Raw genomic sequence first — 18,193 nt, forward strand, 5'->3', positions numbered from 1 at the left:
AAAGTAAGAAAAAACAAAGAAAGTATTCAAACAAAACGTGGTCGACAAATATTAATGGCAGCACTATTTATCAAAGCAAAGGGTGGCAGCAATCTAGATATCTATGACTACACAGATAAGAAAAATATAGTATATTCACACAATGAGATATTATTCTACCATAAAAAGGAATAAAGTACTTAAACATGCTACCATGTGGATGAACATTGTGTTACATGAGATAACCCAATAACAAAAGACCACATATGACTCCATTTATATGAAATATCCAAATATGAAATTGGCAAATCTGAAAAAACTGAAAGCAGATTAAGGGCTGCCATGTGGGAGAGAAGGCTGGTTGGAGGGGTACTTAATGGGTATGGTTTTCTTTGAGGTGATCTAATGTCTTGGAACTAGATAAAAGTAGTTGTATAGTGTTATCACCTCTTAAATGTCAGTAATAGTAAATTTCATGCTGTTTCTACTGTTCCACAATATAAAAATAGAATGTACTACTTTTGCAAAGATTTCCTAATTTTTCTTGTGAAGTACATTGAAGTTTGGTAAGATGATTCAAATCTTAAAGAACAGGAGAAATGCAGGGCAAAATAGTAGCAGCCATCATTTAGACATCTGAGTGGTGAGCCATGGGCTTCTGGGAAGAGATCCTAGGGCGAAGACCCACTTCTCACTCTACAGCAGCCACACAGGCCATACTGCAGGGTTCTGGGCCGGGCGGGCCTCTGTTTCTGCTGTAGGGTGACTTGGTTGTGAAGCCCTCACATAAAGCCATGGAATGCCGTGGGATACTGAGCTATTTAAAACAAGCATAGAAGGAACCCAACAGATATAAATTTGAGTTGCAGTGAAGCCAGGATAATTTCAGTTTATGCAGTGAAAAGGAAATAAACTTTTATGATCTGGAGGTGCTATAATAAGTTTAGTTAAAGGTGTATGGAAAGTTTCTAGCTACTGTTATGCATGTTTTTCCTTGCTTTCTTGTTTCCTTGCTTCCTTGTTTCCTTCCTTTCTGTTGAGGGAGTACATCACTTACTCCTTTTCATGCTGTGTTCTACTTTCAAATACGTTGAATTTTAGATAGTGAAAGGGACATTTTCTCATTGCAGAAACCCAGAAAAATTAAACATATATTTTATAAAAAGGAAGAAATCAGAGATAATGTACTTGAAGTTTTGGCATGTATGTGTCCCATGATCATTTTTCCCATTATTATATATTAATCTATATCTTGAGTTTTATTGGGATCATTGTATGCTCATCAACAGAGCGTCAACACTAGTATCACGGCTACTGGTAATTATTAATGGTATTTCATTTTATGTGTGGTCATTATTCCATTACTAGTGCGGTAAATTATCCAGGTCTCTCCTTGCAAGCTCTTTCCTATGTTCAGTTAGTCCTCTGTCAGGGATGCTTAGTGACTCAGAGTTTCTAAAATTGTGTTGACTAATTTCAGTTTTCCAAATGGAGGTTGATGAAATGTCTTAGTCCATTTTTCTGTTTTATAACAAAATACCTGAGACTTAGTAGTTTACAAAGAAGCATGTTTTGCTCAGACTACTGGATGCTGGGAAGTCTAAGAATGTGATGCTGCTATGTGATAAAGGCTTTCTTTTATTATATCATAATATGGCAGATAGTACCACAACATGGCAGAGCAACCATGCTAGTTCAGGGTTTTGTTCCTCCTTTTTATGAAGCCAATAATGTCTTCTTGGTAGCCCATCCTCATGAGCTTACCTAACCTTAATTCCCTCTCCAAATACCAGTAGCTTAAATTTGGAGATTTAAATTTTCAACCCATGAAGTTACAAACCATAGCATGGGCTGCAAAGAGAGAAGAGGTACATACAAACTCAGCTCAAGGCTGGGAATCATTTATAGAGTTCTTGCCTAGCATATATAAGGAACTGGCTTTGATCCCTAGCTCTGCAGACACATAAAGTTCAGTTCAAATCTCATGTTCTCCAAGGAAGTTGTTTCTAAGCCTCTCTTCTAGCCGTTCTATCTTCTGTCCTAGATCAAGAGTGCATTGACTAATACACAGAAGCATAGGCCTTGAGGCTGGATGGTTAGGTTCGTATTCGAGCTTTTGAAAAACTGAGTGTATTACTTAACATTTTGGTGCCTCCATATTCTCATCTGTAAAATGAGTACCAACCTTTTAGGTCAGGTTAAATAATCCACACCAAAAGTATCTGTAACATAGGACCTGGCTTATAGCTAGTCTTCAGCAAGTGGTAAAAGTTATTGTTGCTATTGTTTTATTCATTTGGTCCTGCTAGCTTGTGGCCTTGAGTGCTCATCTCATGCTTGGACAGCCGAACTACAGTATAAAGTCTCAGAAATTCAGATGCCAGTGTGCCTTTCATAGGGTTTTCCACAAAGTATATCCCTTGCCAATACTGATTGGCCTAAATTACTGTCACTGAGAGATTCCTTTTGTTGAATTTGGCCTTCATTCAAAATACAAAAGCAGAGCAGAAAATCTCAATAGCCTGAGCTGTATGCAAAATGAACTTCCTTTGGATAGGGACAAGATCATGGATTCCAGAATAGAAAATTCCTAGTCAAGATAACCTGTCATTCACTCATTCATTCATATATTCTCATTCATATCCCCAATCCCTCCCCCATATGTATGCATGTGTGTTTGATAAAGGGTCTCTCTATGTAGCCCAGGTTGGCTTTGAACTCCTAGCAATTCTCCTGCCTCAGCCTCCCAAGCCTTCCAAGTGCACCACCATAGATATCTTTCTGAGATCCCTAAATGATAGTGATAATGATCAGAAATAATCAAAAGAACTAAAGGCTACTAATCTGAAAGATCCAACTATAGTAGAAGAACAAACAAAATCTCATTTTCCCTTGTTTATTTGGGATTCTTGAGAACTGAATTATTTCCAATAACTCAATTTTCTTGTGGAAGTTTATTCATGTAACCTCCATGACATTTTTCATTTTAATGATTTTGATGTAGTTCTTGCTAATGTAGGCTGCACAATTTATAGCTTTCATACAGATGATACATTGAAAACAGTACAGACAGTGTGTTAGGCTTTGCATCATCATCATTAATATGTTGTTGTTGCTTAGAGTTTCAGCATTGTCAAATAATCCCAATGCCATTTGTCTTCTAAACACTCAGACAGCTTGACTCTTTCATGACTCTTCTAAGTTTTTTTTTTTCTCATTGCCAGGGTGAATCTTTTTTTTTTAATTTTGGCAACAGAAATGTGAACAACTTCTTTTCTTGTCTACAAAATACCCTTCTAGTTTATTGACTTGTAAATCCTATGCCCTGAGAAAACAGAAACCTAAATCAGTTACTATTTCTTTTAAAGAAGATGAATAGGCATTAAACCAAGTCTTGTACTTAGTGACAAATGTTTTAACCTTCTAAGGACTTAACTAACTTCTTCATTGCAGATTATTCTCAAAATGGACAAAATATTTTTTCATTTATAAGCTGTGATGCTTATTATTTTCCATCCTAGCATTGGTGTCTTCTTGCTGCTCCTAAATTAAGTATATGAATTAAGTTAAAGCAAACAATTGCTGGGCTGGGTAGCACAGGTCTGTAATTCCACCTAATTGGGAGCTGAGGCAGGAGAATCTCAAGTTCAAGGCCTACCTAGGCTACAGAGTGAATTCAAGGATAACCTAGGTAAATTAATGAGTTCCCCCATCCTGAAATAAAAATAATGATAACAGTAACAAAAGGACTAGAGTTATAACCCAATAGTAAAGGGTTTGTCTCCCATGTGAGAGGCCTGGATTCAATCTCTAGAGCTGGAAAAGGAAGGGAAAAAATATCAAAATAACTAACAATAATCATTGTTTCCTGAGCCAGTGACAGTTTTATAAAGTAGAAGTTGAACTTGCTTAATATGGAGAGAAAATATTCTTCTATGTCATTTTGTGAATGTTGTTCTACTTTATTTTGCAGAGAAATCCTAATGAACATAACTATGGGGAAGCTCATAGAGCAGGAATTCATAACCATTGCACGTCACTACTGTGTGCCTGAAATCAGGGATCCAGATATAACTTGCTTAATTGCACAGGCCCATGAAAAGTTCAAGAAAAATATGTTTGAGAATTTTGACACATTCATTTATAACTGTGTGTACGAAGACAGAGAAAAGTAAGTTTTGTTTTATTGATTCTAATAAATCATTAAAGTTTATGTGAACTTAGATAGTAGAGGAATATATGTATTTTTTAATTATGCAAGTGGCAAAAAGAAAATTGACATGTCTCATCATACTGAATATTTTTAGTAAAACTATGTTAAATCATAGGAGATAGGGGAGCTATAGGGGAGATCCTCTATCTTAAAAAGAATAGGCTGCCCTCTTAAATTTTCATTTGTTTCTAGGTGCTTTTGACTAAAATAGAGTAAATGAAAATGTTACAGGGTTTAATGATGAGGTGTCATCTTTATATTATTTTGATACTAACTAGGATTTTTAAACTGTGGCTTTTATAATACACAGGGCAAAGACCTTATAAATAGACTTTCTACAGATCTAGTGGGGAGCTATTTCTTCTTAAAAACAATGAAGGTCTGTGTGATATTTTTCTAATGTGAAGCTCATGTGTGTTCAGCTTCATTAGGTCATTAAAAAACCTTTTCCTTTTTAAAAAAGGGTTTTTATTTTTATTTATATGTATATGTATATGTATATGTACGTTGTTTCTCTGTGTGCATATGCATATCACTGCAGTGCCTGTGGAGGTTGGAAGAGGGTGCTGAATTCCCTGGAGCTGGAGTTACAGGTGGTCGTGAGTCACTGGCATGGGTACTGGGAACCTCTGAAAGAACAGCAAACACTTTTAATCACTGAGCCATCTCTTCAGCTCCAGGTCATTTTTCATACACAACTTGACAGAGTGATCTTATTCTGTTTTGATCTCTCAACATCTTTAATGAAAAGAAAGACCTTACTTTTTCCTTTTGGGTTCTAATTTTGTGTGTTCATGAAAGAACACTGGTTGACTGAGAACACAGAAGAAATTAAGAAGTAACCTTTGGGCCTCCTGTAGAGAACATGACTTGATTCTGAGAAAATCAAAATGAAGATCCTAGTTGGGTTTGGGTCCAAGGAAAAGTCCATAAAAATACCCCCAAGTCATATTATACTTGTGTTGGAGGCTCTAAATGCCTGTCAAATTAGGAGATGTTTTCAAATATCAAAACCATTTTTGACTAGTGGTCAAGAATGCAGATCAATTACTTAGAGCAACACTCATGGCTACAGCTTTAATATGCTGTACTACCATCAACCAAGAATTGGAATCTGAGTCTTGAAAGGCTTTTCAAAGCACAGTCTGGTCCCTCTGAAGTGTAAAACAATGGTGAAATGCAATATGGTGACTATTTTTCCTTACTTTCAGTTTCAATGCCAGTTTTCATACTTCTATTTTAGGATATATCTCATATATATTTTCCTTTTTATAGCATGCAATTGTTGTTATCAGAATATATAACACATAAAAACCCATTTACTTTCTTTGAATACAGAAAAGGTGTATTACCCACCAAAGACATCAAAAGAATGTGCAAGTCCTCCAGGTTACCTTTGAGTGATGACCTTCTGGATAGCTTACTGTCCAGGTAAGTGAGAGGTCACCCTTTGAGGAAGACTGATTTTCATGGTTTTATTTGGGAGGGTTTTTTTAATTGTTTATTTAAAGCTTACTATAACTAACCATTTTAAAGTCACTTTCACATATATTATACCAAGCAAAATTATTGCCTTTGCAAAATCATTATTGGATCCATTTGTCTACTAAATAATTTTTACATAAGGGTCCTTTGTGCTGGGTACATAGTTGAACATATGAAACAAGTAAAATATATTGATAAATTTTTGACAGATGATTCCGATGGCTGAAAATCTTTATGACAGACATGCACATTTAAAAATACAAACTCAACAGCAGGGGAAATGAGAATCAGAGGGCAAGCTCTCTTTTTCTTCTGGTTGCTTTGTATGGGGTCATTTAATCATGGTTCTAATCACTGTAATAAAAAATGTACATGACATACCAAAAAGGTCTGCATTAATCCTTCTAGACCTAATATCATATAATATGCCCAGAAAGTCCTTCCAGCTCCTTCTTGTACCAAACAGTCACTGTGCTGTTTATCAAGCATACACTCATGGCTTTATTAAAACTGTATCATCTTTCTTTAAAATGCATCTTTTGTCCATGGCTGTCACCAGTGATGGGCAAACATTGTAAGGGTGAAGATGACTCCTAGGAAGCACCTATGACATATGGCAAGAGCTTCGGTTTGAACAAAGAAGGGCTGTGTTCCTTAGTTACTGACACTGAGGCAGTCCATGCCTATTTGTTTCATCAGAATTTTCTTTTTCTAGATCAATTTGGGAGACTATCTTTAATTATCTTTGAAGTATTATGAAAGAAAAACTTAGTCATGATTTTCATTCTTTTAATTAATTTAATTCTTATCATACCTGTTATGAATTATTGTTTTATCTTTTGGGCATTAATGTGTGCATACACATGGGTTCCTGAGGCAAAGTGAAATGTACACCTTTATTGGTTATGATATTACTGTAAAATTTAGGTCAGGCTTTTCAAAGCAGTAGTGCCTGGTGGCTAAAGACGTACAGTAAGAAGACCTCGGGTTATGAGCACTTACTTGTTTGGCTCCTCTGGAGCCAGGCATGAAACAGAGATGATGGTGCCGTGAAAGACATCATCCATACTGTCACCATATTTTGGTCATTTATGCTTCCTACGCTGTTAGTCTGAGCTCCTCTTGCCCTCTGACTTACATATCTTGATAATTCTGGTATTTTTTCTTTGTGCCAGGTATGATAATTGCCTTAAATGCATTATTTCATGTACGTCGTGAGAGCAACTTAGAGTGGACGGAACTATTACCTCTCCTATGTATATGAGATGTTGAGGTTTAGAGAAAAATGGTATTTTGCTCAAGGTCACAATATTCTAGAAGAAGATCTATAACCTTGTAGCTAGAGTTTTCCTGCCTTGCCCACAGTCAGGACAAATCTTTGTCACCCGCCAGTCCCACAGCTGCTCAGACCCAACCAAGTAAACACAGAGACTTATATTGCTTACAAACTGTATGGCCATGGCAGGCTTCTTGCTAACTGTTCTTATGTCTTAAATTAATCCATTTCCATAAGTCTATACCTTGCCACGAGGCTGGTGGCTTACCGGTATCTTCACATGCTGCTGGTCATGGCAGCAGCTGGCAGTGTCTCCTGCCTCAGCCTTCTGCTTCCCAGAATTCTCCTCTCTCCTTGTCCCACCTACTTCCTGCCTGGCCACTGGCCAATCAGTGTTTTATTTATTGACCAATCAGAGCAACAGATTTGACATACAGACCATCCCACAGCATAACCTGACCATTGAACCTTCCAGTTTTCACCCCTTGTTTCTAATAGTTTTGTATTATTGTCTGCAAATAACCAGCATATTAGGATGCCTTGACAATTCTGCATCCTTCCACTGCCTACCCCTACACATTCTCCTCCATTGCCACTATGACCACTTTTGTACTGACCCACATTCCTTCCTGACCAGTAAAGAGTTTCCATATTGATCTTCTACTGATCTCTGGAGTTTCAGATCTGGCTTTACATATGGCAGCTAAGTACCTTGTAAGAGCAAAAATGTCCTGTGGTTCTCTTTTTATGTACCTGTGCTATTTCATTGTTGTGTACAGGAAGATAGATTCTTTTGTCCTTTACTCATAACTTTTTCTTGGAATCTTCATCTGAGACAAAAATCAAAAGGAAAGGAAAGATAAAGATAATTCCCATGCTGGAGATCTAGAATCTAAGGTGTCAGGAGAGGAAGCTATTCCAGATAGATGAATGAGTTCAGTGAACTGACCTAGAGAGATTCTCTAAAGAATCATCTCCTTTTATTTTTTTCTTTTCTTTTTTGATTGCTTGCTTGTTTAGGTCAATTTGCTTTTATTTTCTAGTGGCACTGTGGAGGGGAAGTTGGTCCTCCTGGTGTAAAATAGCTGAAATAAAGAAGTAAGCCTAGGACTCCAGATTCTCTATAGTCATCATGCTCCTGAGGCCTCTACTTCCTATCCCATAATCCAGAGAAATGAGTCATCTGACATTTTGCATATACATCCCCTACCTTTCAGCACTTTTGGTTTTCTCTGGCTACTTTTTCAGTAGGAAATTGCTTCCAATTGTCTTCCCTCTTCAATACTCCCTTCAAGCATCAGCACATACATCAAGTTATCTTATACATGCTTAGCTGATGATTGCAGTGATTTTCTCCTAGGAATTCTTAAAATTCTGTGTTTTTCCTTTTGTCCCTTACATAGTAATAAAGAGTTGTGACTTGACCCTTGGTCCATTCGCATGCTGACACTACTCCTGATGTATTTGATTTACCACCTGTGAACAAGCAACAAGCTGCCGAATCTTTGGGCACCCAACATTGTCTCTTATGTTCTTTGAACCCACTTAAAACTGTGCAATCTTATCCAAGAGTTGACTTGTCTGAATATCAAATCCCTTTCCTCTAAAAATGGATAACCAATTTACTTCCTAGTATTTATGTCCTCTGAGTTCTGAGGAGTCACTGAGGTAACATACAGAAAGCATGTGGCACAGCACCTGGAACTATCTCTCAGCTGGGAATGGAGCAAAGCTGAGCCAGAGGTCACAGTTCATATGGTGAACCTCCAAACTGAACCAGAAGGAGCCTGTGTCTTTTATGGAGGGAGTCATGTTTTGTGACAGTTGGATCTGGATGCCTTTCATACATTAAGCTGTCTTCTAATCAGGAAGCTGCAGATCTTTATTAGATTATCTCTTGATAAGCTTGAGGATGAGTTCTTCTGGAGAGTTCAGTGATGTGGGAGCCTGGCCTTGGAGGACTCAGAGTTCTTACCCAATGCTAAGGCCACTAACCCATCATCCTCCCATTTTCTCAGCAGACTATTTTGTCTTTGCCTTTATGATTTGACATTAAATTTAAAAAGACTGTTCTGCAACTTGTTTTGGAATCTGTCTCAATCTCTGTATGACTGCCTCCAAGCCTGGCTTAGCTTTGAAGAGGTCATGCCTCTCTGCTGCTGAGCAGCCCATGTTCAGTCTTACTTTGCCTGTAATTGTGCAGTGACCCTTCTCCATACTCAAGGGAAACTTCAGACTAATCAGATTAGAAAATGGCTCATTCCCATTCCCCTCTCCATCCAATGTGCCCTGCCATGATTTGGGTCACATGCTTGGTGTTTTGCGTCATCTCCGCAGATTCCTTTCAAAGACTGCCCTAATTCCTAATGGGCCCATCAGCCTGCAGCTTACATTTAGATTCTGCATTCTTATTGTTCCCCACAGACTGCATAAGGCTTTACAGAGCCTTGACAAGAGTCTCTGTCTGCACAGCCCTCCTCATGGCACGCTAAACCAGAACCTCCTTTGACGTCTGCAGTCTCCCATGGGAGGAAGGCATGGAGCTTGCTGTTTTTGTTCGATGCACACTATGCCCAGGGTGGGGGGAGATTTACCTGCATTATGGTGAGGCTGGGTAGCTGCTGAGCTCTGTGAATTCAGATCACAAACTGAAAAGCACTATGGCTACAGGATAGGGTGCTTCTTTCTACCTCGTGACAGCTATCCAGGCATTTTTCCTCCCACTGTGTTTGGTGGTAAGATTTCTCTTCTGTTTCATTCCCTTTGTCCTTAGAACTCAGCTAGGCCTTTTCCTTATTAGTACAACCAAAGCTGCAATGTGGACTTCACAGTCTTCTCATAGGCATTCGCTTCAGGCCCCAGCAGCTTTTGTCGTAAGAGCTGGTATAAACTCATCTTAGTTACTACCCAAGCTCATTTCACTAATGCACACAGTATTAGATTTCAGCTGTATGTAGTGGTGGTTAGTACCCATTAATAACCGTAGTGACACTGGATTGACGTAGTGTTAAGAACCGACAATACTTTGTGAAGAGCATGTTAAAAGGTATATTTTCATTGATGAAGGCATTATTCATTATTTCATAAGTGCAAGCTTTGAGATACAAGGAGAGTCACTGAAAAAGGGTGCTCAATGCCAAGGTAAATTTCAAACAGTTGCAGCTCAATATGATAGCCTACACCTTTGCTTCCATCCAAGCTCCTAGAGATAGGACTCTGGCCCCTCATCTTTAAAGCCTTGGTCTTGCTGCTACATTGTATGTGTCTGGAAACCACCATACCTGTCTCTAAAATCCAACTCAGCTGCTCCCTGGGTATGTGGTCTTTGCTTATTTAACCCCTGTGAGTCTATGTTTAGATGTGGATATCCTTTAGTACCTCTGAGCAAGGTATTTTGCTTCTTAAATCTCAAAAGATGGATGGAAATCTGAGGTCATTCCAACTTATGTCCCTTGTAGAACTAGAGAGTAGAAAGGTACCTTCTCTAATTCTAACCTTCTGAAACTAGATGGGGAATTCAAATGTAATCTTCTCCCAGCAGCTCTGCCTCAAGCTAGTCTTTTATGGCTGGCTTTGGGTCCCATGGAATGCCTTAGAACTGGCCTCCCAAGAGAGCTGGTGCCTCATCCAGAAAGATCAGTTAAAATGGAAAAAGTTAACAGGGCTTTAAAATCATCTCATTATGCTTTGCCCGCCCTGCCCCCTCTTAGAGGCAGGGCTTAGTCTCATGCAATTTTACCCAGCAATACCTGGCAGTGAGACTGAAAGGCAAGCATTGAGCCATGTGGCTATTGTTTTGTTGTTTGGTGTGCTTGTGAGGGTATCATAGTGGAGCGCTTGTTTTCTCTGTTTCTCCTACAACTCCCTTCCCTCTGTCCCAGTCACTCCTTACCTTCATCCTCATGGCATTACACATGCACAGCCACCCAGGGGCTTCCTGCAGGTTCAAATACAGAGTGATTTGAGGTTGAAAAAATGTAAAAGACTCCCATACCTTGTAGAGTCGATCACCAGAGAACTGACTATCTCTCTGTACTGTCCTTCTTTGGCAGCCGTTCCCCCCTCACCAGGCACCTCTATGCTGGAATCAAGTCTTCAATGTAGAGACCTGGCTACTTAGAAATAACCAGTTGCTTACTGTCAGCCTGAGTGATTCTGGCTTGTCAACTGCACCCCCCACAGGGGTCTGGAGCTTCTGTTTCCTTGTGCGTCTGGCCTCACAGACTTCCGCCAGGTGTTTTAGAGTATATTTCTTAGATTCTGTGATAATGAACACAAACCAAGTACAACTGAGAGTCAATATGGGGCGTCAGTGCCTTCCCTTCCCTTCTGGACCATTTCCTAAGCACTGAGGTAGCTAGTACAGCAGAGGAGGGGGCAGGTTCCTCTTCGACAAAAGACAGCCTCCACTAAGCCTTACACCTCCGTGGAGGGTGGAAATAAAGCAGCCCAGCGTTATTCCCTGTGGCGAGGGGGTGGCTGGCTTCTGCACTTTTTGAGCTGTTCATCATTCTTGGGAAGGGGACCATGAACATCAGTCATCTGTTGTATTAGACTCGCTTCTGAGAACTCCCACCTCGCAAGGCCTCAAGAGGCATGTTTGGGGGCCATTAGGATTTAGAGAGGAACCAGAGAGGTTGCCTTCCCTCCCCCTTCCTCTACAAACATGTCTCTTAGTTTGTGTAGGGAAGGAAATGGTGGATTGCCGGGGCATCAAAGGGAAAGAAGAATTTATGGAGGCTTTAGGAAAACACTTTAGCACTGTGAGCTGGCACTTGAAAGTAAGGAGGCTGACTTTTTAACAAGCATAGAAACACTTAAAAGCCAGAATTAGCCTTGCCCTTTAGGGCAGTCACCCTGGAAGGCTGTGCACTGATTCCAACAATGTTGCCATAGAAAGTTCTTCTTTGGAATTGGCTTCAAAGCCCTTTCAAATGAGTTTCTTCCTGAGTGGCAAATCTCCATCCTTTGACTGTAGATCAGAGTTTTAGCAAAAGCCAAATGTCCTTTGGTGAGGGGTAAAGTAGAAAACTCAGGTGGAGAATCTGGACCATGTTTTGGATAGAAAACCTGGTGTGACTGTAAAATGAGATCTATTTTCTATAAGGTTCAGAGGCTTTTCCCAGCTACTTTGAAAGGATGTTTGAGTCTTGGAAAGTGGTTCCATTAGTTATCAAGAAAAGAGGCTTCCATGATGAGTGTACAGAACCAATAACTTTCAGGGGTAACTCTTTGGTTCTGACTGACCTGCTTGGCCTCACTCCCCTGATACTCAAACCTTTCCCCATTTCTGAACTGTTTGTTTCCTGTCTCCTCCTCCAACCTGCCCTGGTTTTCATGATGAAAGGGGCCTCATCTCTGGATTTTCTCTTCCATTCTTATATAACAAACATGATAAATCTTGAATGGAAGTTATACTATATTAACAAATGACAGCATGAAAAACAATCTCACCACATCAGTGGTCCAAGGAAGAAGCTATGTGTGTGCAGAAGTTAGGAGTAGGGACGAACACTGAGAGACTAATGCCAAGTGAACAGGATCCCAACTGGGAGTGTTCCTTTCTTTCCAAGTTTACTACTGAGATAAGCATGCTTTAGGGGCTTTTTGTCTGTTCTTAATGCTCTTTAAATTTTTATTTGTATAAAATTGTTATATGCTCACAGTCAAAGTAACACAACCGTTAATGGGGCTTTTTTTTTTTTTTAAACAACCGTATTCACTGGCTGCATTGGCAGCCATGTTCAACCTTTCTAACTGCTTCTGCAATTGATAGAGCAGCATGCATGCACCATTATATTTTGATTTATCAAATTTGTCAATAGTACCTACTAGCCTACTATTTTGATGATGACTGAGAAGTTAGCGTAATTGTGATTCCTTTGCTATTTTTATTTCTATAAGTTCTGAGGATCTTCTCTTTATCCCTGGTGTTCTGGAAGTTTATGGTAGGGCTTAGTATGTATATGTTTAATATGTTTACTACCTTTTGGGGTCCTCTAGCTTTGGGATACTTCCCTTTGTTGTTGCTGATCAATTGTCTACTAGTACTTTCCTCCGTTACTGCTATGAATTTAAGTCGGTCAAGTTTGGACATTTTGTCTCAATTTTCTCACTTTAATTGTGATTTTTTATTATTATAAGGGAGTTCTTTCATTTTATATTTCAACCTTTCTATGGAGTCATCTTTTTTTTTTTTTTTTATTATTATTATTATTATTATTATTATTTTATAACACCATTCAGTTCAACATAATAGCCACAGAATCCCCTGTTCTCCCCCTCTCGCCCACCCCTCCCCCCAGCCCACCCCCCATTCCCACCTCCTCCAGATCAAGGTCTCCCCCGAGGACCGGGGTTGACCTGGTAGACTCAGTCCAGGCAGGTCCATTCCCCCCTCCCAGACCGAGCCAAGTGTCCCTGCATAAGTCCCAGGATTCAAACAGCCAACTCATGCAACGCACCCAGGACCTGGCACCAATGCACAGCTGCCTCCCAAACAGATCAAGCCAAATGACTGTCTCACCCGTTCAGGTGGCCTGATCCAGTTGGGGGCCCCTCAGCCTTTGGTTCATAGATCCTGTGCTTCCATTCATTTGGTTATTTGTCCCGGTGCTTTATCCAACCTTGGCTTCAACAATTCTCGCTCATATAAATCCTCTTCTTACTCACTAATTAGACTCCCAGTGCTCCACCAGGGGCCCAGCCGTGGATGTCTGCCTTCAGATTCCTCAGTCCTTGGATGGGGTTTATGGCACCACTATTTGGGTGTCTGGCCATCCCATCACCAGAGTAGGTCAGTTCCTGCCGTCTCGCGACCATTGCCAGCAGTCTTTTGAGGGGGTATCTTTGTGAATCTCCGTGGGCCTCCCTAGCTCTCTGCTTCCTCCCCTTCTCACCTTCTCATGTGGTCTTCATTTACCATGGTCTCCTATTCCTTGTTCTCCCTCTCTTTTCTTGATCCAGCTAGGATCTCCCACTCTTTCCCTCGACTGTCGCCCTTCATTGTTCCCACTCATGACCAGGCTCTTCATGTAGATCTTGTCCATTTCTCCGTGTCTTTTTTTTGGGGTCCCGTTTTCCAGGTAGCCTCACTGGTGATGTGAGTAGCAGTCTAGTCATCCTTGTTCCACATCTAGCATCTTCCTATGAGTGAGTACATACCATATTTGTCTTTCTGAGTCTGGGTTACCTCACTCAGGATGATTTTTTCTAGATCCATCCATTTGCCTGCAAACCGTGTGATGTCGTTGTTTTTCTCTGCTGAGTAGTATTCCATTGTGTATATGTGCCACAATTTATTTATCCATTCTTCAGTTGAAGGGCATCTAGGTTGTTTCCAGGTTTTGGCTATTACAAACAATGCTGATATGAACATAGCTGAGCAAGTGCTCTTGTGGTATGATTGAGCATTTCTTGGGTATATGCCCAGGAGTGGTATAGCTGGATCTTGGGGGAGATTGATTCCCAATTTTCTAAGAAAGCGCCATATTGATTTCCAAAGTGGTTGTACAAGCTTGCATTCCCACCAGCAGTGGAGGAGAGTTCCCCTAGTTCCACATCCTCTCCAGCATAAAGTGTCTTCAGTGTTTTTGATCTTAGCCACTCTGACAGGCGTAAGGTGGTATCTCAGAGTTGTCTTGATTTGCATTTCCCTGATGATTAGGGAAGTTGAGCAATTCCTTAAATGTCTTTCAGCCATTTGGGATTCCTCTGTTGAGAATTCTCTGTTTAGTTCTAAAGCCCACTTCTCAATTGGACTGTTGGTCCTTTTGATGTCTAATTTCTTGAGTTCCTTATATATTCTGGATATCAGTCCTCTGTCAGATGTGGGGTTGGTGAAGATCTTTTCCCATTCTGTAAGCTGTCGCTTTGCCTTGTTGACCGTATCCTTTGCTCTACAAAAGCTTCTCAGTTTCAAGAGGTCCCATTGATTGATTGTTTGTCTCAGTGTCTGCGCTACTGGTGTTATATTTAGGAAGTGATCTCCTATGCCAAGGCGTTCAAGACTATTTCCTACTTTTTCTTCTAGCAGGTTCAGAGTAGCTGGATTTATGTTGAGGTCTTTGATCCACTTGGACTTAAGTTTTGTGCACGGTGACAGATATGGATCTATTTGCAGCCTTCTACACGCTGATATCCAGTTATGCCAGCACCATTTGTTGAAGATGCTTTCTTTTTTCCATTGTACACTTTTGGCTTCTTTGTCAAAAATTATATGTCCATAGGTGTGTGGGTTAATGTCAGGGTCTTCAATTCGATTCCATTGGTCCACATGTCGGTTTTTATGCCAATACCAGGCTGTTTTTATTACTGTAGCTCTATAGTAGAGCTTGAAGTCGGGGATTGTGATGCCTTCTATGGAGTCATCTTATTACTATCATATTTTTAATTCCAAGAACATGTTTTCAGGTCACATGTTCCTTTCTTATCTTCTGTTTTCTTTTCAGGACGACAATATATTTGCCCATTTCACATCTTGCTATCTACTTCCTGAATAGTTTCTGTTTCTCTGCTTCTGCTGCCTTTGTTTTCCCTTGTCATCTTTTTACTTCTGTCCTTAATGGTGGGTGTTTGGTGGGGACAGGGAATGTCTTGTTGACAATGAGCTTCACTACACAAATTAATTCCTGAAGCTTCAGCTCCAATAGGGAAAAACTAGAAATTAGAATCTAGAGGTTTCAACAGAACCATTCCTTGTATTGAGAGAACATTCTTTTTTTTTTTCTTTCTGTTGCAGTAAGAGAGAGGATGCATTGGGAGAGGGGAGGAGCGTTGATCATTGATGTTCTAGAAATTGGGGAAGAGCAGGAAAGGAGTTGATCATCCTTAAATTGAGGATGTAATGTTCTCCTCTGCCTCCATAATGCTCTACCTCCCTAGGACTGGTACTTCCTTAGCTTTAATTTCTCTGGAGCTAACCCTTTCCCCACTAGTGAGTATATAAAGAAAGTTACTTAGTGGTTTAACCACTTGTGCCTTCAACTAATCCTTGGTTCAGTACCACACTTTATTTCTGCTTGATTGATACATAGAGTGTTTATTCCCCGAGCCTCTTAGGACTTCTGTGGGTCAGTAAATAGCTGAGCTCCCTCCCATGGTCACAAAGTGCTCAGCTTCCATTCCTCTGCTCTTCCAAGTCTGATATTAATCCAGGATCTGCTTTTCATCTTGCAGCACATTTTGAAATCCTTTTTCCATTGTCTTCTCCCCTTGTCCCCAGCTGTCTCTGTCATTGTTGCCTATATTCCTTTTGTATTCCTGTTTTTATTTCCTTATAGGTAAAAGGGGAGAATTAGTATATAAGAGAGAGAAAAAAATTGTGTTGATCCAGCCTTATTCACTGAATACTTCCCAAGAACAAAATATTCTTCCCAGTAGCTTCAGCCAGCCTTATCTCTTTAAATTGAAAGTTTGTTTTTCCCCCTTCAACCCTTTGGGGTATTCTCACATACACAAAGGTCTTCTGAGAAAGAACTAGAAAGGAAACCTTGGAGTGTTTTACCACATTAACTAACTCTGTCTTTAAGCCTGGCTCTGGGACTTGGGAAAGATGAAGCTTTTCATTTCTTTACAAATTTTTTCATATGTATCTGAGATGTGTACACTTTTATTTATTAGCATATTTGATCCTTATTATCACTTGATTCAAAAATACCCTTCACAAATATCCTTCTAAATAGGTAAATAATTAGATGTGTTGAGTCTTACATAAGAGGTGGGCTGGGAAGGAGCGGTGCAGTTAGGAGATGAACAGGAAACATGAACAAATATCAAAATTAGTTATGCAAAAATCTAATAGATCTTCGCATAGTAACTTCTCAAAATTTTTCTGAGTGCAAATGCAAATCCAGGGTAAATGCAAATTCAGGAAAAGGGCTTCAGCTAAGATACATTTCAGAAAGACTTTCCTATGGAAGCAGTTATTTGAACTGAATTTACACAGACAAAAAAAAAGCAGAAGTTACAAATGCCTTGCATTTCTGGGGGGCAATCTTAGCATGATCAGCGAAGCAGAAGGCCAGCAGACCTAAAATACCAGACAGGGAGCGAGTTTTCAGGTGACATTTGTGATCAGAAATGCCAGCAATGGCCAAATTAAGTTGGTTCTTGTATACCTGGCTAAAGATCTTAGGTTGCATTCTGAATCCAATGGGAAGCCACTGGAGGATTTCAAGCAAGGAAGTAACAGAATGGCTCTATATTTCCGAGTGAGTTCTCTGAGGGAGGGTGCAATGGAAGAGTAGATAGGAGGAATAAGCGCAAGATGAGAAACAGTTGCTATAATTTTAGTGAGTGGTGAAAGTGGTTTAGATTGAAGAGGAGTGAAAGAGATAGTCAGAGATTAGGTAGATTTGTAATATATGCTGCTGAGGCAGTTTTAACTCACAGGACTGCTCAGTAGATTATGGGTGTGAGGAGTGAAGTTGGATGTGACCCTAGATCTATTTGGTAAGGATATTGACTGGTTCCAAAATTAGTGAACTACTATGATTCTAAACTCTAGGGTTGAATAAGTGTCCTCTGGAATTCATGTTGTGGGCATTTCCTGACAATCACACTCTCATTTGTAAGAACAAATAGAAATTATTTCATTGATGATTTCATCCGGTTTCCCAGTCTTGTACCTTTGAAATATCATCTATATAGCAAATGACTCCCATATCAAAGAGACCTCCTCTTTGATCTTCAGACTCATTGTCTCTATTTCTCACTTCTCATTGAAAAGTATTGTATCTAATCTGAGCCATAGCTCAGCAGTTGAGAGTACTTGCTGCTCTTCCAGAGGACCTGAGTTTGTTTATCAACATTCATGTTGGGGAGCTCACAACTGCTTATAGCTCTAGTTCCAGAGAATCTGATACCCTCTTTTGGCATCCATGGATACACATACATGTGTTACACTGTCACACAGGCACATACATACACACATGCACATAAATAAAAGAAGTTAAAAAAAATCTTCTCTAAAAGCAGCATATTTAAAACTAAACTCTGGGTCTTGCCTCCCTCTTGTAGGCCTGTCTAGCCAGTTGCTCAATCAGAAGGCTTCAAATAATCTTCAAACCTACCTCCCCATCACTATAGTGTATGTGTGTGTTTGTGTCTATACTCTCAAATATTATGTGTGTGTATGTGCATGTGTGTAGTCTTTCAGGAAGCCTACTTTTGAAATGCATTCAGAATTGACAGTTCCTCACTGTTGCCACCTTTGTCTAAACTACCATCATACTTATCTA

The 18,193-nt window shown here is 39.8% G+C and overlaps 1 protein-coding gene across 1 annotated transcript in view; it reads left to right on the top strand.

Annotated features, from left to right (window-relative positions):
- Positions 1-18,193, top strand: part of Efhc2 (EF-hand domain containing 2) — a 177,183-nt gene that overhangs the window by 141,770 nt on the left and 17,220 nt on the right. Inside the window, exons 12-13 of the mRNA XM_006976872.3 lie at positions 3,953-4,150; positions 5,531-5,623. Of these exons, the coding sequence (XP_006976934.1) occupies positions 3,953-4,150; positions 5,531-5,623 (291 nt within the window). The remainder of the gene's footprint in view (positions 1-3,952; positions 4,151-5,530; positions 5,624-18,193) is intronic.

Source organism: Peromyscus maniculatus, chromosome X (assembly GCF_049852395.1).
Source record: "Peromyscus maniculatus bairdii isolate BWxNUB_F1_BW_parent chromosome X, HU_Pman_BW_mat_3.1, whole genome shotgun sequence".
Lineage (NCBI taxonomy): Eukaryota > Metazoa > Chordata > Mammalia > Rodentia > Cricetidae > Peromyscus > Peromyscus maniculatus.